The sequence below is a fragment of the Scomber scombrus genome, chromosome 10 (assembly GCF_963691925.1).
Source record: "Scomber scombrus chromosome 10, fScoSco1.1, whole genome shotgun sequence".
NCBI lineage: Eukaryota > Metazoa > Chordata > Actinopteri > Scombriformes > Scombridae > Scomber > Scomber scombrus.
In genome coordinates, this window is record NC_084979.1 from 17,699,645 (window position 1) to 17,726,081 (window position 26,437).

The 26,437-nt window shown below is 40.6% G+C and overlaps 1 protein-coding gene across 1 annotated transcript in view; it reads left to right on the forward strand.

Moving 5' to 3' along the window:
• cacna2d3a (calcium channel, voltage-dependent, alpha 2/delta subunit 3a) overlaps positions 1 to 26,437 on the forward strand; it is a 124,863-nt gene that overhangs the window by 68,679 nt on the left and 29,747 nt on the right. Inside the window, exons 10-26 of the mRNA XM_062426865.1 lie at positions 67 to 180; positions 7,389 to 7,467; positions 12,014 to 12,147; positions 13,317 to 13,334; positions 17,162 to 17,233; positions 17,586 to 17,666; positions 18,618 to 18,692; positions 20,313 to 20,396; positions 20,488 to 20,559; positions 21,209 to 21,270; positions 21,348 to 21,415; positions 22,624 to 22,669; positions 23,140 to 23,237; positions 23,340 to 23,433; positions 23,699 to 23,794; positions 23,905 to 24,026; positions 25,017 to 25,094. Of these exons, the coding sequence (XP_062282849.1) occupies positions 67 to 180; positions 7,389 to 7,467; positions 12,014 to 12,147; positions 13,317 to 13,334; positions 17,162 to 17,233; positions 17,586 to 17,666; positions 18,618 to 18,692; positions 20,313 to 20,396; positions 20,488 to 20,559; positions 21,209 to 21,270; positions 21,348 to 21,415; positions 22,624 to 22,669; positions 23,140 to 23,237; positions 23,340 to 23,433; positions 23,699 to 23,794; positions 23,905 to 24,026; positions 25,017 to 25,094 (1,393 nt within the window). The remainder of the gene's footprint in view (positions 1 to 66; positions 181 to 7,388; positions 7,468 to 12,013; positions 12,148 to 13,316; positions 13,335 to 17,161; positions 17,234 to 17,585; positions 17,667 to 18,617; positions 18,693 to 20,312; positions 20,397 to 20,487; positions 20,560 to 21,208; positions 21,271 to 21,347; positions 21,416 to 22,623; positions 22,670 to 23,139; positions 23,238 to 23,339; positions 23,434 to 23,698; positions 23,795 to 23,904; positions 24,027 to 25,016; positions 25,095 to 26,437) is intronic.

Here is a 26,437-nt window from a genome sequence, read left to right on the forward strand (position 1 = left end):
CTGAATTGTCTTTCTGCTCGCCTGCAGTAACACAGTAACACCACCCCTCTCTCTTTCTCTTTCCAGTTCAATGAGACTGGAAGAGGTAGTGAGTGTAGCCAGGCCATTATGTTGGTGACAGATGGAGCAGTGGATACATATGATGCCATCTTTGCCAAGTATAACTGGCCAGAGAGGAAGGTAGTGTATTAAACACACAGCACACACACACACACACACACACACACACACACACACACACACACACACACACACACACACACACACACACACACACACACACACACACACACACACACACACACACAGCACATTATTCTGCAATGGTGTTCTAGGACAGTTGTATTGTGAGGTCAGTTGCTCTCAGTTTCCCATTATGCCTTGTTCACAACTTCATGGAACTGAAACCATCTATTCTAATGGATAATGTGCACTGGTGAGCAGTGGACTAATGCCCTCCTGTGGCTATGAATGACTATTATGTTGGATTTTTTTTTAAATAGTTGAGAATGGGCTGTCAGAATAAGCAGAATTAGGACGTAGAGGATGTTTTAAATGTAGCAATCAACAAAAAAAGGGAGAAGGATGATATTTTGTAGTGTTGATTACCAATTACTTACAATTATTATGACTACAAAAGTAACAACATTTCTAGAGAAATACCACACTGCTCACTGAACTGCAATACATCATATGGATACACATTTGTTTTGTTGCCAAAGTGTTTCATAGCATGTTTTTGCAAAGTATTAGTATTTTGTTGAGTTGTTAGAGAAAGTTGTTGACAAGCAAAATGTACTGAGTGGACCCAGTATGGGGTCCTTTCAGAGGGCTTTAAAACAGAGTTAAGTATGGCCCTGTCTCTGAGGACTGAGCTAAGCTCTGCTGTCCTGCAAGGTAATTGTGGTGCTCTTCTGACAAGCCATGAAATGAAATGCGAGTAGAGAGTGAGCGAGTAGATGGAGGGGAAGAAAAGGGGTTATTCTTAGGTCATTTTCCTCTGTAAAAGAAAGCCCACAGGGTCTCCACCCTGTAATAGTACAGCACTCAATAATACATGCATACACCCTAAATTCACACTCCATATGCGTGCAAAAATGAATGTGACTGTGAGGGTACACATATAGTAAAAACAACTTTCATTGCCTCAGGTAAATCTTTTAACAGCCTTGACAACAAATGTGCTAATGAAGAAATTTGAATGTGGAATATTTTGTGTGTGTGGGAGTCAGTAGTGAATTGATCTCAATGTTAGACACATTATTGACCATTAACCAATTTTAATCTTGAATTTGTTTGAGTATATGTTTGCATTGAATATAAGGTGTCTGTTACAGTCAATGTATTCCTATGTGTTGTGTTTATCTGGTGGTCCCTGAAACTGCTAGAACCCCCACCCCCCAACACACACACACCCTCCCCTTCCAAAAATACACACACACACATACACAATCATGCACAGTCCTGCCTCAAGGCTGAACAGCAGTGAGCGGAGAGGGGACAAGGCTGCTAGATAGTTCCATTTAGAAGAAGCCCCGCTGATAATAGAAGTCTTCAGTCTCTGTCACTCTCTCGAGTCTTGCTCTCTCCCTTTCTCTCCCTCTGCTGCTGGTTTTTAATGGCTTCCTTCCAACGTGCCATACAGCTTCACCACTGTATAGTCTCACACTGAGTATGTAGACATGCAAATAAGTTGCTGAATAAATATGAGTATGCAGATGGCATTCATTCAAAATATCGATAGAAAAAAATGTTAGCTAGTTAGTCATTAAATGAGATTATAAATAAAGCATTGCCATGAATAACAGTATCTACTGATGAAAAGTCTAAAACACCCGACAACTTCAAATACATTCCATAATGAGTTTTTCTTTCATGTAAAACCAGTGATTATTTTCAGAGAGATGCTGTCACAGTTTTCAGATAACTGCCGTTTGTAGATAAAGAATATTTAAGAAGCAATTTTGCATTTGTCTTTACTTTTTTGAAGCATGACCTCGAAAAGCATAACGTAAATTAAAAGAACTGAATTTTTAAAATTCCTAATTCCATTGTGAAGCCTAGTTTAAACCTTGTACATATAAATTAACATCCGTTTTATTCAAGCCCCTTGCCAAATGAGTTCACACAATGCTGATTAAGCCTATCTAACCTAGTGAGAGATGAATCTGTCTGTATTTCACAGTATACAGAGTTTATAAATCTGGTGTCAGGTCTGACATTTCCACACTGACCAGATAAATGCACTGCATGCATGCTCAATGTGCAGAGCATGCACAAGAAATCTTCCACCGACTGAGCCTCTGAACTAAATAGTTAGCTCTCTGCTCACTTAAATTGGGATAAAATAATTTAATAATTTAGCTCTTCTAAAATTTCCAAATGTTATCGGACTGAATTTATCAAATTCTGATAGTAAAATGAGTCATTTCGTGGGGTTTGTGTGATGCTCCAAACAGCTTTGATTAACTAGCGATGCTGCCAGGAACATACATTAATTCATTTAAGAAAGACAAATAGAAAATGCACATGTGAGTGTAAGAGAGTGGAGGTGTGAAGATGGACAGAGAAGTGAATCTGAACATTTATCTGGTAGCTATTTGATGTAATTCAGTGGTGGATCTTCCAGGTGTAGTTTCAACAGGTATGCACTCCACTGATCCCATCTTTCAGCCAAGTCTATTACAAGTTCATAAGTTATATGATGTTATACTATGTTGAAATACAGTAACAAAATGTTCAGGATATGTTCATGACATAATCTACTATACTCACATCCATAAACTCACATGGACAGGTATGAACATGTGAGTTTATGGATGTGAGTATAGTTATGCATCTCACTTGATTCAAAAAGGCTGTTTAATGTAGCTGATATCAGTTGTCTCTGACTTTGAGTTTTTTACTATTTATAGTCACAGTTAACAACTGAATAGAAGCAACATATACATTACTGTACATCATAAAAATATAATATACATATCTATATACACACATGTACCCATACATTCATACTCACATATATGCATTCATAAATACAACCATACACTTACATACAACCATCCATACATTTTAAAATGCCTTATACAACACAGACAAACAAAAACAGACCCCAAAGATTTCTGCTATCCATATCTTGTTCCATTCAGTTCTATACTGTACAGTCTGACTGCTTTAGGCAGGGTTGCTGCTTTCAACCTGTTTGTTCTGTACTGGATATGTGTAAAATTGTTTCTGTCTGTTTGTATTGTCTGCTCTTGTCTGTGGAAGAAAATCATTGATTGGATGCTGTGCATGTCTCTCCTTTGACCAGCTGAATGGTTGCCTTTTCTCTCCTGCTCTGGGAGTTACAGTGGTGGGGTGCAGCTTCTGGAGATGATCCCAAAGGCAATTTTTGCACCCTCTCCAGTAGAGCAGCTTCACTTTTATTGCACCCCACCAGACGATCACTGTCTTACTCCAGACACGGCCTGACCGCAGCAGCGTAGGTGGTAACAAGCCCCTCACAGGGTAAGCTGTGTCAGGCGAGCAGTCAAAAAGTGGAGCTGTTCAGAGGTTTACCTCACTACTTTTTCAATGTGAGTGTCTCTGCTGAGATACTGTAGGTACATGGTGGTGGTCATGACTGGGACTTTCTGTCCTCAAAGAAACAGATTCTCAGTTACACTGATTCTTCTCCATTGAGGAGCATGTTGTTTGATGTAGACCATTTAAGCAGCTGCTGGGCTTCCATCACTACTGAAGTGTCACTATGAATATTTGATATTTAACTTAACTCTGGCACATGGGCTTCCCACAGGGAAAGAAACGTGGGATGTGCAATTAATGTATTATGGTAAATGGTTACTATATTCAAAGATAGAGCCCAGATAAATTCCAGTTAAAACTAATCATCAAACGCCAATATTGACAAAGTTCTGGTCAAGTTCTAGCTCAAGCCACTCCCTTTGTAATGGTTATGTATGGAAAAAAGTTTTTAAGTACCAGAGGTAGTCATGTAATCTGCAATTTCTATGGTGGCTCATCACTAATACTGCCACACAGGCCACCCTTCAGAGACCAAGAAAAGCTAGACCACCCTGCCCATCCTTATCAGCATTGGGTTGACCTTGAAGTTGTAGAAAAAAATTGGCAATGGGATAAATGTACTTCCCAGAGCTTCAGGACTTTGATAGGCTGTGCAACACACAACCCTGCCCATGCCAGCTTGTGCCCTTTTCTTTGTGCACTGCCCATACCTTATCTGTCACAACCATTTGGCAGTACATCATGAGGCCCCAGTGCATGTCCTCTGCCAGTATTGCCTATGTTGTCCCACTAGCCAAGGGTTAACTATAACAGCCTGGAGACTACACTGTAGCTCTTCAGTCTGTAGCGGGGACTCCTTGGGCTCAGTCCCACAAATGAGAGGCACAGTTGCATCAGGCACATGTGCAGTATGGCCGACAGAACAGCCTACACTGATGATACCGTGCAAGTAGAATGAGTCTCAGCAAACAGAGACATAGTCTGCATGTGGCCCTCATTTCCAATCTGAATTGTCATAGGCACTCCCTGAGTAATATCTGTCTCTTCCTTGTGAGAGTCAGTAGTTCAGGCTGGGAATCCACCACAAGGGTCAATAACCATGTCCTCTGAGAAGATTCCAGCCTGCTCTTGGCCCAGTTGAGGACAGTTAAGTACAAACAAATTTTACCCAAGCAGTGCACTCCTTTGTGAATGTGTCCTCAGACTTGCAAACCCAACAAAGAAGAATCAGCCACCCCAAAAACAGCCAAGTCTTTGACTCAAAGAGCAGCAGTCTATCCTTAAAAACGTTGAAAGTGATTAGAAATGAGCAATTCCTGAATCCAGGAAGTCAGTACTGATTAGAGTTGGGCCTGTAATCATTTAGAAGTGTTGGGTCACCAGCTTTTAGTAATGGTAAAACAAAAGCAGACATCAAGATAAGGAATTTCATTAGAGGCAAAAGATAGATTAAAAGATGTGTTAGTGAAGGAGAAATAAAATTAGCTGCTAACTTTAGAAAGTGTGTCACAAGGTTATCAAGGTCTGCTGATTTGCTAATGTCCAGAAGTGTGAGTGCTTTGTGTACCACTATGGTAGTAACAATGACAATTAAAAAGAGATTTTGTTCTTATTGATATAAGTTGCCAGTGTAAATGAGAATGTAATTTTGTGGCTTTTGCTGAGCTGTGCTCAGGCATTGTTTTTGTCTTTAATTCTATGCCATATTAGCTGTTTTACATGAATCTTCATGATCTTTAAACATTAGGAATCAGCCTTATATTCTCCAAATCAAAACAACTAGGAGAAAACAAAACTAAATAAAAGCACACTCTACTAAACACTTTATTATACTTCTTTAAAACATCAGGCTTAGCTTTAGGATTTGGGATTATAAACTGCAGTTATATTAAATTATTACAGTATAGACATCTGTTCATCTAAAACAGGTTTACTCTACCATTACACAGATGCAATAGTCATCAGCAACAGCAGATAATGTTGAAATCATCACTTGGTACATTAATGGCTATGGTTTTGCTTTCAAAAACCTACATTTGAAATCAGCTGGGGTTTTATAACCAACACTAACCCTGTCTGGGTTAGATTATGCTCAGATTGCATGCAAGCCCTTTAACAGTAAAACAATTAGCCCACTGTTATTTTAATAGTGTGAGTGTTAACATTGTGTGACTTCATGTTTTGTACATTAAAACACGTCTCCCTACACTAGTACTTTTACACATACTTACAGTCTTAAATGTTTGAGTGAATGTTTACACAGGAGAACTGAATAAATTATAGTGTTAAGTGCTGAGTACATAACTCAAGTGCAAGAACAAATGTGTTTTTTCAAGCAAGTATATTTATGTTTGAAATGACAGAGCAGTGTGTGCATCAGGCTGAACATGCCTGAGAACATGTGTTACTCTTGTACATGAGTGTGTCTGTGGATGTGTGCGTTTACGGATACATACATATGTGTACACTTGTATGTTTGTGCATTTTCTTACATATATGTGGATTTGTATTCCTGCCTATATAAATTTGTGCAGTCAGGTAGGTTGAAGATTGCATGCTGTGGTTAGAGCTCCTTCTCCTTTTTATCTCCACTGTACTTAACTCAGCTGTAAACCTCTTTCATATTTAATAACCAGCCTGCTGTAGTTTGACCTCTGTCTAGGCTACCAGTGAAGAAAAGCACATTACCACAAACAGAAAATACCAGTGAGACACCTCTTACCCTTAGCCCTACATCGAGCGGTGATGAGCATATCGGCTATGCTGTGTTTTGCTGTCACTCTGGCAATTTCATTAAAATGGCTGAGGTTTGTATGAATAGGGGATGATTATGGTCTAGACAATGAGGGCTGCTTAAAAATGACAGTCTGACAACTCTACTTATTCACAGTGAAACTCATTATAGTTGACAATAGACCAACAATATCCATACTAGAAAATTAGAGCCTATAATTAGCTGTCTGTAGTTTATATCTTTGCCTGCTAAATCTATTATAATCACAATTGAATGTATAAGGAGTTTATGTATGACACATTGCTGTAACAATTAACTAAATACAATTTAATATGGAAGTATTTCTCATAAAGGAAATGTGTTTTATACGTAAACTGTATTTTTGCAATTTTCAGGCCCTTCTATTGAATGCAGTCATCCAAAATCAGATAAAGCCTACACATACCCACATCAAGCCATTTGTGTGCCGGCATACACATACAATACACACACAAACAGACATGCTGTCAGGGTAAAGGGAGGCAGTGAAAAATGCAGGCATGGGAGCTATGGCAGCTGTGCCCCCAGAGGCTTGCATCTGGTCCAATCTGGCAACCTGCTCTTCACACACACACACACACACACACACACACACACACACACACACACACACACCTGCCAACTACACCTGTTGTTAGACCCAACTAAGCACTGCCAGGCAAAAATGGGTTTGGCAGCAGGGAGTTTAGAAGATTCTCTAGATTGAGCAAGTCAAGCTTGGGCTCGGCTTTTTCAACGCAAAATATTTACATCATGGCTTATCATTTGTAGTCATTCTAATTGCACATTCTTGATACATTTATCTCATTTTAAAACCCTTATCAATTAATCCTTGATTAGTTTCTTGGGTTGATAAAAATTATTTGAATTACTTAAACTTTAAATAATATCTAAAAGACACATTTAAAACTTTCAGAAGTCCATAATTGACTCTATTAAACAAGGAAAAAGGGCCAGAATCACTGGCAGATAAAAAATGAGTCTTCTGCCTGGCTTTGACAGTGTTATCATCTATATGGTGGTGTGGTGGGCCCTATCGAAATGCGATTAAAATGACTGACAGAAGCTATCTACTTTCTCTCTGCAGGTCCGCATATTCCCTTACCTGATTGGTCGAGAGTCAGCCTTCGCAGATAATCTGAAATGGATGGCATGTGCTAACAAAGGTGGGATCTTACAACACATGCACCACCCGCTGTACTTTTTTTTTCGCTTATAATCTGTTTGCCGCAGAAAGAAAGTTGCTGCATGTTGCTGTCAGCTGGGTGAAAATGAATACATTATGTAGCTCAGGATTTGTTTGTGATGTTTGGCATATGTGTCTGTGTGCGTGCATGTAGTTGCGTAGACATGTGTTTGTCAGTGCTCATCAGTATTAGCACGTGTATGTGACAGCAGGCAGCTGGTTCCAGTTGCACAGAGCAGATATGTCACATTACATCTTCCTCTAAGCCTAAAGTCCAAACTATCTTGGTGATACACCACTTTCCAGCTGCTTTGTGTGTGGTCATGGTTGTCTCAGTGTGTAGAGCACTTTCCTTCAGGTTCTATATTTAGCTGGGAGGTGGGTGACAGAGACAGTCTGGCTCCATTTCCTCGGGCTGGCGTAGATAAGACAGGCAAACCATAGGTCACACAAGGGATGTGTGTGTGCGTTTTTAAGTGTGTGTAGATAACAGGACAAGGGCATCCATAGTTTTGCTTGGAAATTATATCATAGAACCCATCCAGTCACTTCGAGGGTGTTAGTGGTAATGATGAGACCTGTGTGTATGTGCGTCATTGTATGCTGGATGATGATTCAGACTTCTGACAGTGACATCCTCTCCAGCCTGCAGGAGCTGTGCAGAACAGTCTTGTTCTTGCACCAAAGACACAACATCTCGAGTGCAAACTAGAGCAGAAAATCTGCTGTAATTTCTCCTGTTTTACTTTAAGTAGTTTTGCAGGTGAAAAAGTGCCACTGTAAATCTATACTTCACATTAGTGCTAAGAGGTTCTAATATATAGCATGTTCATGATGATATGCATACTACAATAAATAAATAAATAAATAAACTTTTTTAGTTTGGTGTTAAGCGAAATGGAGGACCCTGCTCACAACTGGAAACATTTACTAATTGTTTATCGTGGTGAAATAGCTATAGAAACACCTCATAAAACAAAAAGATAACAATTGCATTATTTACAAAAGTTTTTACTGTATCTTTGTGAAGTTTAATTGGCAGTGCTATTTTAATGTTACAATTAGTTTTGACTTGTCCCCTTAGTTCAAATTAAGAAACGTGTGTTGTCTTGTTGCTAGAGCATACAATAATCTTTAATACAATAGCATGTTTCCAAATTTCTGTCAACAGGAGACCCTTTTTAGTTTCAACACGGCAATGCCCCTACTCAAAAAGCAGGCCTTATCGCCCAGTATCAGTGCCTGATCTTCCAAGTGCTCTTCTGCTGCTGAATGGGAGCAAAGCCCTGCAGCCAGGTTCCAAAATCTTTTGTAAAGCCTTCCCCAGAGGAATGGAGGGTATTATAGCAGCATATTAATTGCCATGTTCAATCACATATGGGTTTAATGTAAGGGTGTCCACATACTTTTGCACTATACTATAGCCCTACTCCACTTTATGACATCCTTTGCCTCCATGTCATCCATTATTCTTGTATATCAGGACACCTTGTGTTTTTTAGATTACATATCACCCAAACCAAGGTCCTTTAAAATGTATTTATTGCCCTCATCCTGACCACACCATGCTGTGGCTGTCCTGTCCTATATGTACGACAGGTGTACCATGTCACCGAAAGCAGGGAGGATTCATTTTTTTCTCTCTCCAGCTCATCTCACTGGCCCCGGTGGCTCAGCCCGAAGGACGCCCTCAGCCCTCCAGAGGGACTAGTCATTCTTCACACACTACTGTGATGAATAATGCCGTTACACTGAGGCAGCTTGCTTTGTGTGTGATGTGAGTCTGTATGTGTGTGTTGTCATTGTACTGTCTGGTGGAATAATAGCCGGATCCGCGTGTCTCTGAGGATGAAAAGCAGGAATCTGTCAAGGTTCACTTCTAGGTAAAGTTAAGTGCATTCTTGTTACTTTAGTATTTACAGTAATCATCTGGCTTTAATGCTCCCAGTGCTCTTGTATAAAATATGATTTTAGCATTTCTTAAGATTTAGAATTAAGATTTTAAGTTCAATTTAAGAAATGTTTCAGGTGTGTTAATGTGGTTCAGCTCCCAGCCACTCCATTTGGCCTGTGGCGAAACAGCAGTTTTTAACGTAAGATTGTTTTATTCAGTGTTGTTGCTGATTTTGATCAGGGGGTCTTGCTGTCTGGGTGAGGAGAATTCCTCCTGAACAACGATTGCTAAAGGTGTGCTAGCCGGGGGACTAACTGCAGAATGCCATCTACCTTAGTGAAACTACACCTGTGATCAGTGTGGAAGCTGTCTAGCTGTCTGTCACCACCAAGCTGAAGGAAACCATGGCCTATTAATCTGCTTACAAGAGGCTTATCCATCACAGCAGGCCCAGTCTTTGGGCCTGTGTCATGACAATGATCAAACTCTATATGCAAGTGTGGATCTTGTCACTTTACCGTCTCAACGTTGAAGAAAAGGCATTTTTTGTCTTGAAGTCGAGATCAGAGAAAAAACAAGCTAATCCTGGAGTTTTACACTGTTACCAAGGCCTTAGCAACAGTGGACAACTCCAGAAAGCCCCATTGAGCTCAACTCTACGTAAACCGGAGCACTGGTCTATAGCCTGCAAGGGTAAACATGCTGCAAAGCACCCATCTCCCCCTCCTCCACTTGTTAGACCTCCAGCTGGCCAACATATTGAGCCTGTAGGAGTTTCCTCCACTGGAGGGATGCTCCCACTTTCCACCATCCTCTCTGCCTTCAACCAGCTTTGGCTCTAAGTGGACCAAATGCCAGGACACCCAGCCCGGTCCCTTTCAATCACCTGCACTTTCAGGAGCAGCTGATATCCAGCAACGAATGTCTCAGGGCCGGGCTCCATCTCACCACCGCTCTTTCCTCAACTAACAAAACTTTCGTGCTGATAACATTGTCCAATGTCAGAAGTTAGACTTTGTTTTGTTACTGCCACCTAGAAGATGAATATGGAACACTGAGCTGTGCCTGAAGGACTACTCTTTTATCAGCTTGTCTTGAATTTCAGGCTGTGGTGGAGAACTTGCTGCCGTGTTCAGAAGCTGTTTTTCTTGTTGGCCGGTTAGCACTGGGTTTTCTCCTCTTTGTAACTACAAATGATTCAAGTTGTTAGTAATAATACCTTTTATGTTTTTTTAATTTACCAGGGCTGAGCTGAATACTCAGAACATATGAGGACAGTGTGTGGGTGTCCCTTCTTCCTGTAAGTGCCTGCCTTAGCAATACATCCCTGAACTGAACAAGTGGTCCAAAATGCTACTACTAAACTCCTAAACAAATCCCTCAAAAGGTCTTATGTAACAACAATCCTGGTGTCTTTACACTGGTTTCCCATCAAATTCAAAATCTAATTCAAGATCCTTGTAATCAAGTTCAGAGTTTTGCATGGTCAGGCACCTGCCTATATTAAAGAGCCATTGCAGGCAGCAGCTGGATCAGGGTTTATTGGTTGTCCTTTGCGCCAGGCTCAAGACAGGAGAAGAGCTTTTGTTTGTAGTTCCTAAACATTGGAACTCTCTCCCATTGGACTTAAGACCTGTGGATACTGTGGGCACCTTTAACTCAATACCTATTTGTTTAGACTATTTTCTATGTTTTGTTTAATTTGTACTGTGAATTTCTGTGTTTGCCTTGTATATTTAGGTGTATGTCTGCATTTAATGTCTGTTGCTGTTGTTGTTTTTATTGTGAAGAACTTTGTGAGGTCTGCCTTTGAAATATGCCATATAAATAAATGTATTATCATTATTATATATTTAAAATGAGATGACCTTTAGAAATTGGAAGGATATATGGCATCCCTCATAGATCTGTGTATTGTATGTAGATTCATCTGTCTCAGGCTGTGGCTGTGGCTCTGGCTCTTTTCTCCAACTGGAGTAAAGGTCCTTGTCGGGAACTATGACCCCAAAATCTATTTCTTCCAGCTATGATTTTCTCCTTGACTGCCTCACGTTGACAGAGGCAGTTTGCTGTTTTTACGGATGGGTGGAAATGTGGTGGTCTCCTTCTCTTCCCTTATTCTCTGTGTCACTTTTTGCGCCCCCCCCCCCCCCCCCCCCTTTCTCTCGCCCTCTCTCAGTTTTACTGCTGTCCTGATTCCCTCCCTTCTTCTCCCCCATTCTGTCCCCCTGCTGAGATAACAGTGTATTCCCTCCTGCACATGCACATTAGCATCATAATGGTGGCATTACCATCAATGGAAATGGCATCACATTTGGTTTAACTGAGATAGTTTCCCTATTACATTTACATACCACATACCCATTCACAAACCCATGCTGGTTTGCTCTCACTTGTACATGCCTACAAGGAATTCTTCAACTATTACTCATACATTTGTCCAGATTTTTGTCTGCTTCATCAAACAAATATCTGCTGCCTGTTGTACTATATTCCTGCTCTTCTGTTTGGGGTCAGGGGATCAGCATAGTGAGTAAGGGGACTGAACCTACTGGCAAGCATCTAAACTAAATGACTCCATTCATCCACTCTAATTTAAGAAAAAATATTCCTCTCTTTCTCTGCCCAATAGGCTACTTCACTCAGATTTCCACATTGGCCGATGTGCAAGAGAATGTGATGGAGTATCTCCATGTGCTGAGTCGGCCTAAGGTGATCGACCGGGAGCATGATACTGTGTGGACTGAGGCCTACATCGACAGCACCGTGAGTTTATTTTATTCTTATCTATGTCTCTTTCTGGTTCCTACCATCTACCTTAACCTCACCGAGATTTCAACTTTTTTTTTTTACAAACTTAATCCATAATGTACTCTGTTTAAGTTTAGGCTTGTAATCACAAAAGTGCATTTGCATTTTCAGGATGAATGAATTATATCATTCAAAGGAGAATAGCAGTGTTACAAAAGCCAGCAGAGAGTTGAAAATGTGTTTTCTTTTTGTACGTCTCAGATTGTGAGTGTGTTAAAGTGTGTGTGCAGCAGATGGAACCATTAAGTGAATGAGCCTCCTGTGTGTGTCTGGGAGTTGTGTAGAGTGAGTAGAACATACTGGCACACTGGGGCACATTGGTGAGTTAGTCTCTGATCTCTCAACCTCTTATCCTACTCCAACACACAAAGATACACACATTGTATAATGGCACACTCTTATTTATTTGCATAATAATATTTCTCAACAAATTCAAATGATCAAATTCATAGCTGAATCCCCTCTAAATGCTTTATAGTTCTCTGGCACAGACAGTATCATCACTAAAACATTACAAAGGATAACAACTGATTTACAGTACAGAATCCTCTGCAATCCATAATCTACGCACAGTATACTGTATTATTCACGCATGCATAAGGCTCCGTTTTTGTCAAACTTATTGTATTTGGCCATAGAGTGTGAACAGCAACCATTTGTACTCAGCAGTTTTTAATATATTAAGAGATCTTCAAAAATGTAAGGAAACAAAGGCAAGTGCCCTCTAGCAGAAATACCCACAGGCTATCAACACTACATGGAAATGGACTCTTCCTCTCTGCAATCCTCTTCATACCCTTCATGTTTTTTCTGTCTTTCTCTACTTATTTTGTTCTCTTTGTCCTCATTATCTGCAGTCAAAGTACAAGCACTCAACACTGACCTAGCAGTAACAGCTTAAGTGTTGTTTTTTCTGGTGTGACCCTCCCAGCAATAAAGCTCTCCTCTCTTGACACAGTCACTCTTTTTTAAATTGCAGTCAATGTCAGTGGATTTTACACACCCAGTGGTACTGGCACTCCATTGAACAGAAACGACACTGGAAGGCCTTCTGACACTTATACCAAAACATATTGACCCTTTCTCTCCTCCTCCTCCTCTCCTCCTTAATCTGTTCTCTTTAGCTCCCCCAAGCACAAAAGGTAAAAAACAAATCTGGTTTGAGGTCATCGCTGTATTGTGCTGTGTTGAGGCCTGGTGTGTGCTCATGGGCATTTCATGTGCATGTGCGTTTTGGTCTCGGATCTCTGCAATAAGAGGGCATAATTGGTGGGGGGGGGACTAACTACCATACCGACCGATGGCATTTTCTTGTGTGTCAGTGTCGTATGTTGCTCCTCAACCTCCTGATTTAAACCATGCATCGTGGTTTTCGTCGGTTCAGTGGATCTTTCTCTTTTGCACGTCTGATCAAACACACGCACACCTCTGTGCACGCTCACATTCATTTGTTATTGGTGGTGCTGTGTTGGCTGTGCTTTGCCAGTATCTCCGGCACTGGCAGTGTGACCATGTGTGTGTAAATGTGGGGCTACATCTTGCTCTTTTGCCTCTGTGATTTTGGTGTGAAAACAAGATTGCCTGCGTTATTTGTTATGGTAGAATTCTCCAGAATAAGCTGTCTTCTGTCATCTTCTGTTGAAAATCCAAAAGCCTACAATGACTGGCAGGATGATCTGTTCTGATGCCTTTTTAAAAATCATTTTTAGTGTTTTATTTTTCAGTGTTTTTATGAATCATATGTGGGTTGAGATAAGCAGCTGTATAATTGTAACAATGATGATAGTGGAACAGAAGTGTGTTCTGCCCCCCAATCAACATGAGCTGAGCACAGAGCAGTCCCATTAGACAGCTGGCAGGCCATATGTCTGACATAGCATTGTTAGTGTGATAGACCCAAGCTGATTGACATCGAAGTGGCTCAGCAGAAAACAGAAATAGATATCACATTGTCAGACATGATAATTGGGATTAGCAAGGAATCTGCACTGCTTCGTTGCATGTAATCACCACAGCACAGCTCTAGCCTGGACGTTATGAACATACTCACACAACACTCCTCTCACAGTTAAAACAGGCAGCGACAAAAAGACACAGACACACACACACACACAAACACACACACACACACACACACACACACACACACACACACACACACACACACACACACACACACACACACACATGCACACACACACACATACACACACCCTGTGTGGTGATAGTGTCTGATAAGAAGTTAGGAAAACTCCCTGGGATTGGCTCAGTGTTTGGAAAGTGATGAGCATCTGGGATTTGTGTTCCAGGGCTGATGTGTATCATCTTTCCAGATGTACCTATCATCCTATCTTTTTGCTCCCTTCTCAATCCCTCTCAGTTCAACCCAATTATCTTTCTTGCCTTGCATATCTCCCCTTTCTCCCTCTCTAGCTCTCATTCCACCTGTGCTCCCCCCTCCTCTCCTATTCTCCCGCAGTCTTCCTCCTCTCCCTCCTCTCTTCTTCATCTCACCAGCTTCATCCATCATTCTCTGGCTCATTTGGCTTTGTTTCCCACTCTGCCGGATGAACTGACACTGGAGCTCAGGGATGATGGGAGGGAGGTAGGGGTGAGAGGAATGTGTCATGGGGATGTTTGAGGACAAGTAGGGAAGATAGATGAAAGAATATATGAAATTTGAAGAAAAAGGATAGCAATAAAAGTTTGGAAGTGAATTTAAAGGATGTAAAGAAGACAGGTATACGCACTGAAGTTATAAGAACATGATTGATACTCAGTAAAGCATGAAGACAGACAAATGGGAAAGCTGGGAGCAGATGATTACTTTTTGATGACGGATTGAGGTAGCAAGCTGTTCAAAATGTCATGACGGATGAACATAAACTCCACTATTTCAAAGAAAAAGTGTTAACATTGATGGAGGTAATCAAGAGCTTTCAAAGATAATCCTAACCCCACCTGTGCAACAAAAAACATGCTGAGTCTGTGCCAGCTCTGCTCCCCCCATGGGGTGTGTATAACTTCCCATAGGAGCCTACAGGGGGCTTTGGTTCAGGCGCTTACACACCAACATTATCAAGCTCGGTCTCCAAGGAAACAAGGGTCACCTCGTCCACCAGCACACAATTTGTCACAGCAACCTAGATTACGAGATGTCCTATGAGACACCAAACATGGGGCAGGGGTGTGTATCTGAGCCCTCGGAGGGGTGTACGTGTGCGGGCATGTGTGCGTATTTGTGTCAGAGGGAAGCGAGTGTATCTTTTTCTTTCTCTGACCCGTAGCAAGGGAAGGGATTTACACACCTCATTTGCTCTACATATAAAGTGACACAGGCAATGATGATGCAGATTTGGCCCAAATGTGTGCTGAGTTCTGACCTTGCATTAGAGGTTGTAGGTTATATATGATAAGTCAAACTCCAGATACAGAGCACTCCTGTAGAGACTTCGGTCATGGTCACGTTGGAGGAGATTCATTCAGGGAAGTGCCTCTGTCCTCCCCTGGGTAGGGCAAATCAGGATCCTATTCAGTTGTGATGTCAGCTTTAAATCCAACAGATGCAGTTGCTAGCTGCCTTTCTCCACGCAGTTCTTGTTGTTTGCTTAATTACAGTATGCCATTTCAGAGCAGCTGGGCATGCCTGAATTCCACCAATTGCACATATACAGAGTGAAAAGCATTTAGATTAGCATTCAAGCACAAAGACTACACATTTGATGGGACTGCTCAACAACATTTCATGAGGATACACAATAACTGTCAGTCTATATGTTCACAGACCTGTGATATATGATACAATAGACCTGAGCTTGGAAATAGATTTTATATTTTTAGATGAGGCTCTGCTCGTTTTCCCTGTCCTTTGATCGATCCCATTCTCCAGCAGCAAGGCTGTCCGTTGTTACAGCAGCTGTACTTAGGTGTGCTTTGTTCTTTTTTTGATGTCCAATACAGCGTCATGGATTGCTATTACCAGCTGTCTAAGCTCAGGTCACCAATTCCCCTCTCCTCAGTGTCTGAGGGAAACAGAATAGATGCTAGCAGTTCCCTGTCATTACCTATTATTACTGGTGGTAAAGGGGGGTGAGCGCTGGGGCAAGGAGTGGACAGGAGGAATGTAATGTTCAGTTAAAAAGACTGGTTAAATGGGGCAGTTCCTTTTGAGAACATACTATGCTAGGATCTAATATTTAAGTCAGTTTGAACAGAATTGTATTCTTTTGATAGACGCAGCAGGAACAGAACATTTAAATTAACACTATTGTGGATTTTTTTCTGGGATTCATATTGATGCACCAATTACTTGGAGTAACTTAACACAAACTGCATCAGTGACTGACATTTAGAAAGCCTCTGCATTTCTGAGTGGACAAGGTCGCACCAAGCTTTGCAGTACGAAGACCTCCTCCAGTCTCCTCATAACAGTGTCAAGCTTTCATCTCTAATGGGTATCACTGTCAGATACAGACAGCTGCTGGAAAGATAAATATCATAATTATTCCAGCAGTCTTTGGGGAGGGAAGATACCCAGATCCAAACTAGAAGCACTGCCTTTGGATAAGCTTATTCTGAAAGAGATCAAAGGCAGGCTCTGATTGAACACATTTTAAGGCAAATAATAAACATGAATAAAACATGTCATGGAAGTTTTGTAGGTCCCTCAAAAAGATAACACAACTAGGTCTGCTGCAGAATTCCTACCAGAATCACTACTAAAGGGATGAATTTTATGCAGCTTGAAATAATCACTCAGTGAGTGTGCCACAAGATGATGATTCATACAATGTGCATGACGACGAGCAATGTGCAGTTTCATTTCTTTTGCAAATCTGTCTCAATTATGTTTCATCAGTAGCTTTCCTCTTCTCCCCCCTCCCCCCTCCCTCTCTCTCTATCTCTCTCTCTCTCTCTCTCTCTCTCTCTCTCTCTCTCACTCACTGCCTATCTATCATGACTTACTCAGTTGGAAGATGGTCAACGTCCGGTTCTGATGACCACTGTGGCAATGCCTGTGTTCAGCACCAAGAATGAGACGGTAAGTGCACATGGAGCGCCTTCTATTATGTTTGCCCAACTAAGTTTCTCAAACAAACTTGCAGTATAATTGAAACACCATGCAATTACTTATTGCACAACTCATGTGGAATGAGGTTTTTGAGAGAATAGACCCAATTTGTGACATAACGGTTAATTATGTTTGTATTTGATGGACACAATTTCAGTTTAATTGAAGTCTCTAAATTGGGATACGGTAGAGCATCACTAATTGAATATACAATAAAGACTGCAATATTTTATATCATGAACAGTGGATCTGTAAGAGACTGTGTTATGTAAGTAACCTTTCAAACGCTACTCACAAATATTTCTAATGGTTGTGTTTCTAGAGAAATCGTGGCATCCTACTAGGGGTGGTTGGGACAGATGTTCCTGTCTCCGAGCTGCTCAAGACCATCCCAGAATATAAGGTACCACTCCTGACATTGTTCAGTTATGACTACAAATAGTTGTTTGAGTGGCCCACCACACCATCCCACCTTCTATCTATCGTCAATCTTTATGAGCCTTATTATAGGGCTTTGTAAGTGATCATCAATTCACTTGGATGTTAAGTCAGTTATCATCTAAAACAAATGAAAAGGTTGTCTTTTTTTGCTCCTGTCTGTTTGTACGTCAGTCCAACTCCACATTGCAGTAATTGAATGCGAATCCCAGTAGCAGATACTACATCAGAGGTTTTGCTGAAGTTTTGACACTGATTATTCACAGCTCCGTCCTCATGTTCAATAATGACTAATGCATTCTGATAGTAAATGGTAAGTGGAAGGTAGTGGTAATGGATTGCATTCATATTACGTCTTTCTAGTCTTATCAACTACTCAAAATGCTTTACAATACATGACAGCATTCGCCCATTCAACACAAAATCATACACTGATGGCAGAGGATGTCATCTATGGTGCCAGCCTGCTGATCAGGAGGTGTTCCTAATCATTCACTCACCCACCAATGGCGCAGCCATCAGGAGCAATTTTGGGTTCAGTATCTTGCCTGAGGACACTTCGACATGTGGACCGGAGAATCTGCGAATCAAACCAACAACCTTCTGATTAGTGTACGACCTGCTCTACCACCTGAGCCACAATTTCCTTTGCCATGTCTCCTGTGTTGATTTCTTTTACATTGAGATGAGAAGCTCAGTTAGTTATAAGGATTTGACATTTGAAAGTGTGTTATTTGTCCGGATGTGGATGAATGACATCATCCTCTTGTATTGTGTAGCTCTGTGAGTTTCACCACAAAGACAAAGATTCTGCCAGCAAAAATTACAAAGAGCTTGATTTGCCCAGATTTACAATTAGATACAGATTTGTCATGCATCCATTTGGTCTGTGTTGTGTTTGTGTTTTTTCTCCTAGCTGGGCATTCACGGCTACGCCTTTGCAATCACCAACAATGGCTACATCCTCACCCATCCAGATCTACGGCCACTTGTGAGTATTAGCTCCAGCACCATTCAGATGCTCTGTAACAAGTTAACTGAGTGCAAACCTTATTATCATAACAATCCCTTTTAGGATGCATAGATTAGAGTTCAAATGTATTAATTTGTTTTAATTTTGTACAGGCAGCAGAGGAATACTAACTCTTGAGTTCATGTCAGTTAATTACTGATTTCGTTGTCACATTGAGATGCCGATTGACATAAAAAATTGGTCTGTCGTTGTGGGGGTGCACTATGTGCCGCGATGTACAAGTTTGTTGGCCGCACGGTGGTATGTAGATGAGGAGAGTGTGTTCCAGGCCTCCGCTGTGCTGTGAATAGACAGAGATACAGCTTCTGAATGGCTGTGATTAACTCTATTGTACTCACTCACTCCTCTCACAAGAGGATGAGGGGAGAGAGTGTAGAGAGAGAGGGGGTGGGTGGATTGAGGAGAGCAAAGAACCTGCTTAACGTGAGAATAGGTGCAGGGTGACAAAGCGGGATGCAACACTGGATGAAAATGGTGAGATATGGAGGGATGACATGAGAACAGATGAGGAGGAGAGGAGAACAGACAGTGAGTCAGACAGACAGATGGTTTAATAGCAGTCTAATTAAAGACGTTAATGAACAGTGTTTAACAACTAATGAGGGGTGGGAGTATGAAGCTAAAGACAGGGGAAAATTAGCTTGGCCACCTCACAGTGATGACAAGACCTCAGGAAGTCACTGCCCCCAACCAAGAAATAGTTACAGACCCTGTAAAATCATAACTTCTTGTTTTTACATTTTTGTTTATGTAATGATGAAATAAATAAGGTATAACATGTTAATTAGTGAGCTTTAAAGTTGCTGGTAGATTAAACTTTGGACAGAACCAAGCTAGCTGTTCTCCCCTGCCTTCAGTTTTCATGCTCAGCTAAGCTAACAATCTCCTGTCTCCTGGCAGAAAATAAATTATTTATGTAAGCCATCATTTATTTGCTGCTTTTAGCCTCTCAAATGCTGCTTTTATCTGGTTTATATCATTTGATATTGAATACCACTCCACTCCAAAATGTTTTTTGTTTGATAGTAGAAGTTTGGCACTAGAAGGTTATTTACATGTTCAGCTACTGAAAGTGAAATGTTTCTCTGGGCTCACCGAAAATCTCAGTTTTAGGTGTGTGCTTATGAGCCAGATTTGTGACATAGTTTGGAACCAATTAGTCCAGTATGCAACTTACACCAGTGTGAGGTGGAAACTTGAAGAAATGTTGTGTCCATCGGCAGCAATTTTGAAATGAAAAATATTTGCACATTCATGGATTCTGGATTGTTAACAAGGTAGAAGGAGTAAATGTTTTTCATTCATTTTAAGAATTTCTAAACAGGCATTTTATATTAGGGGAGGGAATGTTTAATGTTGAACAAAACAAACTATTTGAAAGTGTCATCTAGACTAGAAATTGTTGTTGCATTTTTCACAATTCCTCGACATTTTAATGTAATGAAGAAAAACTATTTTGTCATTGATAGTTAAATTATCACTAATTGCAGGTGTAGTATGGTATACTCTTTGTGTTCCTTTGTCCTCAATATCTCTAACTGTGCATGCATGTGTGTTTTCATGGACCTGTTTGTCCAGTATGGGGATGGCAAGAAGCGAAGGAAGCCAAACTACAGCAGTGTGGATTTGTCAGAGGTAGAATGGGAGGATAAAGATCACACGGTGAAACTCTTTCTCTACATTAAATCTACATTAAGTATAATCTCTGAACACCTTTCAATAGAAATCTGACTTTGAGACTATGTGTTGCCAGCTGAGAAATGCCATGGTCAACAGGAAGACAGGGACATTCTCCATGGAGGTGAAGAAGAGTGTCGACAAAGGGGTGAGCAACACAAAATTTAGAAATTCACAAACATACGCAAATAAGCAAACTTTTCTGATGTTCCCAAGGGATGTGCCAACGAAAATACACTCTGCCAAGGGGTTGTTACACTTGGCACAGTGAAGTACAGGATTGACTTGGGGATTTTGTTTCTGATTTGGTTTGCATGCGTGCATGGGTGTGTGTCTGTCTCTGTGTGTGAGCCCCTTATCTCCACCAAGCACATGTTGCTGAATACGAGGGAGACAGCAGCCCAATGATTCTCTTTTTACTACTTGCCTGTCTGAGAGAGAGAGGCATTCAGGTGTGTGTCTGTGTGTGTGTGAGCATGTGCACTTTGCATTTTCAAAGCTTAGTAAAGAGCATTATACATTAGCCTGATTATTAAGCATAAAGTATGTAAATACACATCTGCAAGCACGCATACAGTAATGTACACACACATGCATATTCACAATCCTTATCCAAATGCTCACACTGAAAAAAATGCACATCCAAGTTACAATGTCATGTCAGAGACTGCCAACCAATAGCATGTAATCCCTTTACCACTAGATGGAGCCAGGCTGCAGGAAATCATTTCAAATAACAGCACTGACTATTGTATACTGTAGCGTACAATTGAACATATTTATCTCTTTTGTTTCAGAAACGTGTGCTGGTGTTGCATAATGATTACTACTACACAGACATCAAAGGAACACCATTCAGGTAAGAAGAATTCTGTGAGCAAAGTTTAGAATGACTGACGCATCACTTTTCCACTTTTTTTTTTTTTTTTTTTTTAGTCTAGGGGTAGCTCTCTCCAGAGGCCACGGCAAGTTCTTCTTCAGAGGGAATGTGACAGTGGAGGAAGGTAGGATGTACTGCATTCTCCTGCTCTGATTTATTCACATCTTTGTGTCTCTGTCTCTCAGCCGGCACTTCTATACTCAACTGCAGTGTTGGATGAAGTATCCAGATCCTTTACTGAAGTCAAAGAACTGTTGTAATTCTACATACTGCAAATACTCAATCACAAGTAAAACTCTTGCATTTAGAATTTTACTAAAGTAAAAGGATGTACTCCAGCAGTTTCAGATATTCATATTATTACATTTAAACAATTGTTTTACTGTTGTATTATCGTTTTAGCATGATTTCAGTGTTGTTGCTGGTTGAGATAGAGCAGCTTTAAATTACCATTGTGCAGTTTAATCAGCAATAACCTTTTGAAAGTATAATATCCAAAGTAAATTGTAACTGTACTGTTGCTGAAACACTGAAAATTACAATACAGTAAAATACCCTCCACCCCCCCCAAATTTAAGTGGAATAGTATAAAGTGGCTCACAATGATAATGTTAGATACTCAAGTAAAGTACGACTTCGTCAAAACGTATTCAAGTAAATGTATATAGTTACTTAACACCACTGCTCAGCTGATCATCTTTCTTTCTTTCTTTTCTTCTTTTCTTCTTTTCTCACACACACCCCTGCTCTCTCTCTCTCTCTCTCTCTCTCTCTCTCTCTCTCTCTCTCTCTCTCTCTCTCTCTCTCTCTCTCTCTCTCTCTCACACAAACACACACACACACACACACACACACACACACACACACACACACACACACACACACACCACGCACACATACACACGCACATCCAGTGGTAATGTAGTGATACTTAATTATAAAGCCACAATTAGACAGGAAGTTAAATATTTCTTTAGTGTCTCCTTAGGTGTGTTGTACTTGTCCATGTCTTCACAGTGTGTATGTGTGTCTATTTCCATGTCCAGCCTCATGCATGTTAATATTCATGTGGTGGTGGTCTGTGTGTGTCTGTGTCTGTGTGTTTCTCTAAACATGTCCATCATGTAGAGCACTATGAGCATGACTTGGCTCTTCCTGATCTAATCAGACCTGTCACAACCATTCAAAAAACACATTTTTCACCAATGGTGTGTGTGTGTTTAAGTGTGTGTGCATTTGAGGTGTAGATGCCTACCCCTATTATTAAAAGTTCATATTGGCTGCTTTTTCTTATTTAGTTTGAGATATATATACTTCTCATTTTCATCACAGGACTTGATGACTTGGAGCATCCTGATGTAGCGCTGGCAGACGAATGGTAAGACTACTTTTCTGACAATATTATCCTCGTCTCTTATTCAAGTAACATTTTGAATGGACTATATCCTAAATATACTTCCTGATTATTAAATCAATGAGAAATCACTGCAATACAGTTATACAACAGCTCCAGGATCTGTAGGACTTTGACTTGATCATTTGTGTCACTTGATGACTTGTGGTCAGCGGGTTTGGGAACTAACATCTAAACAAATTACAGTGAAAGCATTTCAAACTAATGTTTGTAAATGGAAAAACCTTCTTCTTTTCATTTCATATTATATTCATGATTGGCCCTCAAAATACAAAAGTAACTGAGAGCAACTAAAAGAAACAGGATTTCTATGACTAACCATTGAATAATGAAGCAGATAATCAGTAATCAGCTAAGAAATGAGTATTGAAAGGCAGCAGTTTGGAGCCAGTTAATATAACCAATGTCCTAATTGTCCATTTTTTACATGACAGGACATACTGCAACACAGATGAGCACCCAGAGCACCGCTATCTGACCCAGATAGAGGCGATCAAACTCTATCTCAGTGGACACGAGCCCCACCTACAATGTTAGTTAAACTCATCTATAGACTACCTTCCTTAACTGATTTTTTTCTGTGGTCATTGTCTAGTTAAAGACCATGATTCATGTATATGTTTGGTTTTGTTAGGTGACAAGGAGCTGATTCAAGAGGTTCTTTTTGACGCAGTGGTAACTGCCCCTTTGGAGGCCTATTGGACCAGCTTGGTGCTCAACAAGTCTGAGTACGTAACCCATTCTCTCTGCCCTATTCATCCCATCCCAAATTATAGTCAGCTATGATTTTTGTTTTCTAAAATGATAATATGGGGTCTTAAATTAATGCTGCTCATGTCTACAAAATTATATTTTGGTAATTAGATAACTACTCAGTATTAGGTATATTAGTATATGGCTCTTTTAAAGGCTGTTTTGTAATTTTGTAATAATGTTGACAGTGATCCTTAAGTGATGTTAAAAGGCAGGTTATGTACTTGTCATACTACACAGGAACTCTGATAAAGGAGTGGAGATAGCATACCTGGGCACAAGAACAGGCCTGTCCAGAATTAACTTGTTTGTGGTGCCTGACGAGCTTACAAATCAGTAAGTGTGCAGGAGTTATTCTTGATTTATGATTCCAATGAGTGTACTATGCATTAGGTTTTGCATGTGCATGATTTGTGTCACCATCTCTGCTTCCTGTCTGTTTCAAGAGACTTCTTGACAGCTGAAGACAAAGAGGGGGTGTTCAATGCCGATCACTTTCCCCTGTGGTACAAGAGAGCAGCAGAACAAGTTCCTGGTACCTTTGTCTACTCCCTGCCTTTCAACACAGGTCAGTAGTAAATTAAAATGTTTTAATAGCTGATGAATCAGTTTTCTGCCCTTAAAGTTAAAGGTTTAGAGATGAGTCAGTTATTATGCTTAACAAAGCTATTGCTAGTGTGATACTACAAAGCTGAAAGTCACTGTGAGAATGGCACCACCAAGTGTCCAGAATATTACTGAAAATAAAACTGGCAAGAGCCATAAGACGTAGTCACACTCTGTGAGGGGATTCCAAAGAAACTTGTAGTTAAATGTCAAATGCACAAATATACTCACTTTGTATTTGGTAGATGTTTTTCACATTTTCTTTGTCCCTTCTTTTTCTCTTTCACCCATATTTGGTCATTTTCTCTCGCCATGCATCTCTACCTCCCCTTCCCCTCTTATTAATTCTGGGCCGTGTTCTTGTGGACAGGACTGATTGCTGTGGGTTGAAATAAGATACGTTAGGAAGAGGTTCAGCCCTTTCCATAGTGACTTAGCCAGAAAACACATACGGACACACACAAACACACACTCTGAAAAAGACACATACACACAGGGATGAATGCTCATTCACACGTGCATGCACACACACACATACACAGGCACCTCACGCATATTCAGTTAAACTATAAAATGGTTTCTTTTCCAAAGGGAGAATGTGTTCTCATCTGTCCTCAGCCTCAGGCTATCCATTAGAGCCAGCTAATACAAGTGATCTGAAAGCCTCTTATTTACTCGCCGGACTTGCCTTGGATGCACTCTTCCTCTCAGGACTGTGGCAGTTAGCTGTAGCCAGGAAATAGTACTCTGTGGTATTTATGTTCAGTGTTTCTCCAATCACCCTGTGGTCAATTCAGAACTAATATGAGGAATTATGATATGACTGTGATGTGAACTCTGTGTGTGTGTGTGTGTGTGTGTGTGTGTGTGTGTGTGTGTGTGTGTGTGTGTGTGTGTGTGTGTGTGTGTGTGTGTGTGTGTGTGTGTGTGTGTGTGTGTGTGTGTGTCTTAGGATCAGAAAACAAGAGTGTTGTATTGGCCAGCACCGCCATTCAACTTCTGGATGAGAGGAAATCACCAATAGCTGCGGGTAAGTGGGGACTGAAGTGGCTGTTTCTTTCTCACACACACACACTCTTCTACATTGACAGAGGCTGCAATATTTTCTTGACGCTGCTATGCAGGCTTTGTTTTGTTGGTCTAGAGTTGTCTGCCCCTACTTTTTCCTCTTTTTGAGATGAAACACTAACTGCCCACAAACTGTGCTGCTTTTTTTGTTCGTGTGCTTGCCCCTGCATGAATGTATGCTCAGAAGAAGGCAAGAGAGCATCCTGCATCCAGGAGTATTCATGCCTAAATTTATTAATAGAAGCCAGTTTCATAAACGCCTTTCGTGCATTTGTTTCGTGCTCGCGGTGCTTATTTAAGGCATATTGTGGCCAAGAGGATTTCGTTGCGGCCTGCCTCATCTCACATCCTGGTGACTCAGAAGCCCCACAATGTCACGCCCATATAATGCAACTCTGTGCAATCAGCAAGTTGGTGGTATGAAGTGCGGCCCTTGTTCTGTTAGCCGTCAACTTGGTTACAGTGGAGAAGGACAGCAGATTAAATGGAGGAAATGGGAGGAAAGGAAGGGGTTAGAAATGTAGACGTATTGTTTCTGAGTAGTTGTGGTATTATCTTTAGGAAAGTTGTATAGCATCATTCATTACCCACCTCTCACCAAAGGCACACAATATCTTTCAGGCACCACTTTGTGTATTGTGTAGTAATACTTTTACTAAAGTACAGTACTGTATAGATGACTAGAGGATATTTGTTGTTTGTATAGATGATTTTGTTGGCAAGTTTTTTAAGCATAATATCCATTGCTTTCAAAAATGAAAATATTTATTACAGCTTTTGATGTGTAGAAAAATACTACCATAGGAAGTGGCTAAAATATGTATAAAGGCGTCACGTGTCTGCCTTAGTGCTATTCCTCCAGGAGCTATGCTTGCAAATTAAGGTGCCTCCAACTTTATTGATGTTTATTCCCAGTAGACCGTTTGGAAGTCCTGTTTGTTCCACTACATTTACACTGACAGCTTTAGTAATCACACATACAAATATCTTGAAAAAACAAGTTATTCTATTTAAATACTGTGCATGTGGAGTATTGCAATCTTTTCCACAGCCCGACATACGCACATACAAAGGACCAATATTGAGCATGTTTTGCCCTCATTTTAAAAACCTCTTCAGACAATTATCTGTGTAAGTTCTCCTGTCAACAGATGAAGGCAAGAAATGCCAGAAGAGAAAATATCTGGACAGAGGAAAGAAAATCTGAAGAAAGGAGAAAGAGGCAGTCTTTTAGGAAATGCAGTGATAAAATAAGAGAAGAAATAAAAGGGCAGAGAGAGAGAACATTTTTCACGGTCCCTGAAT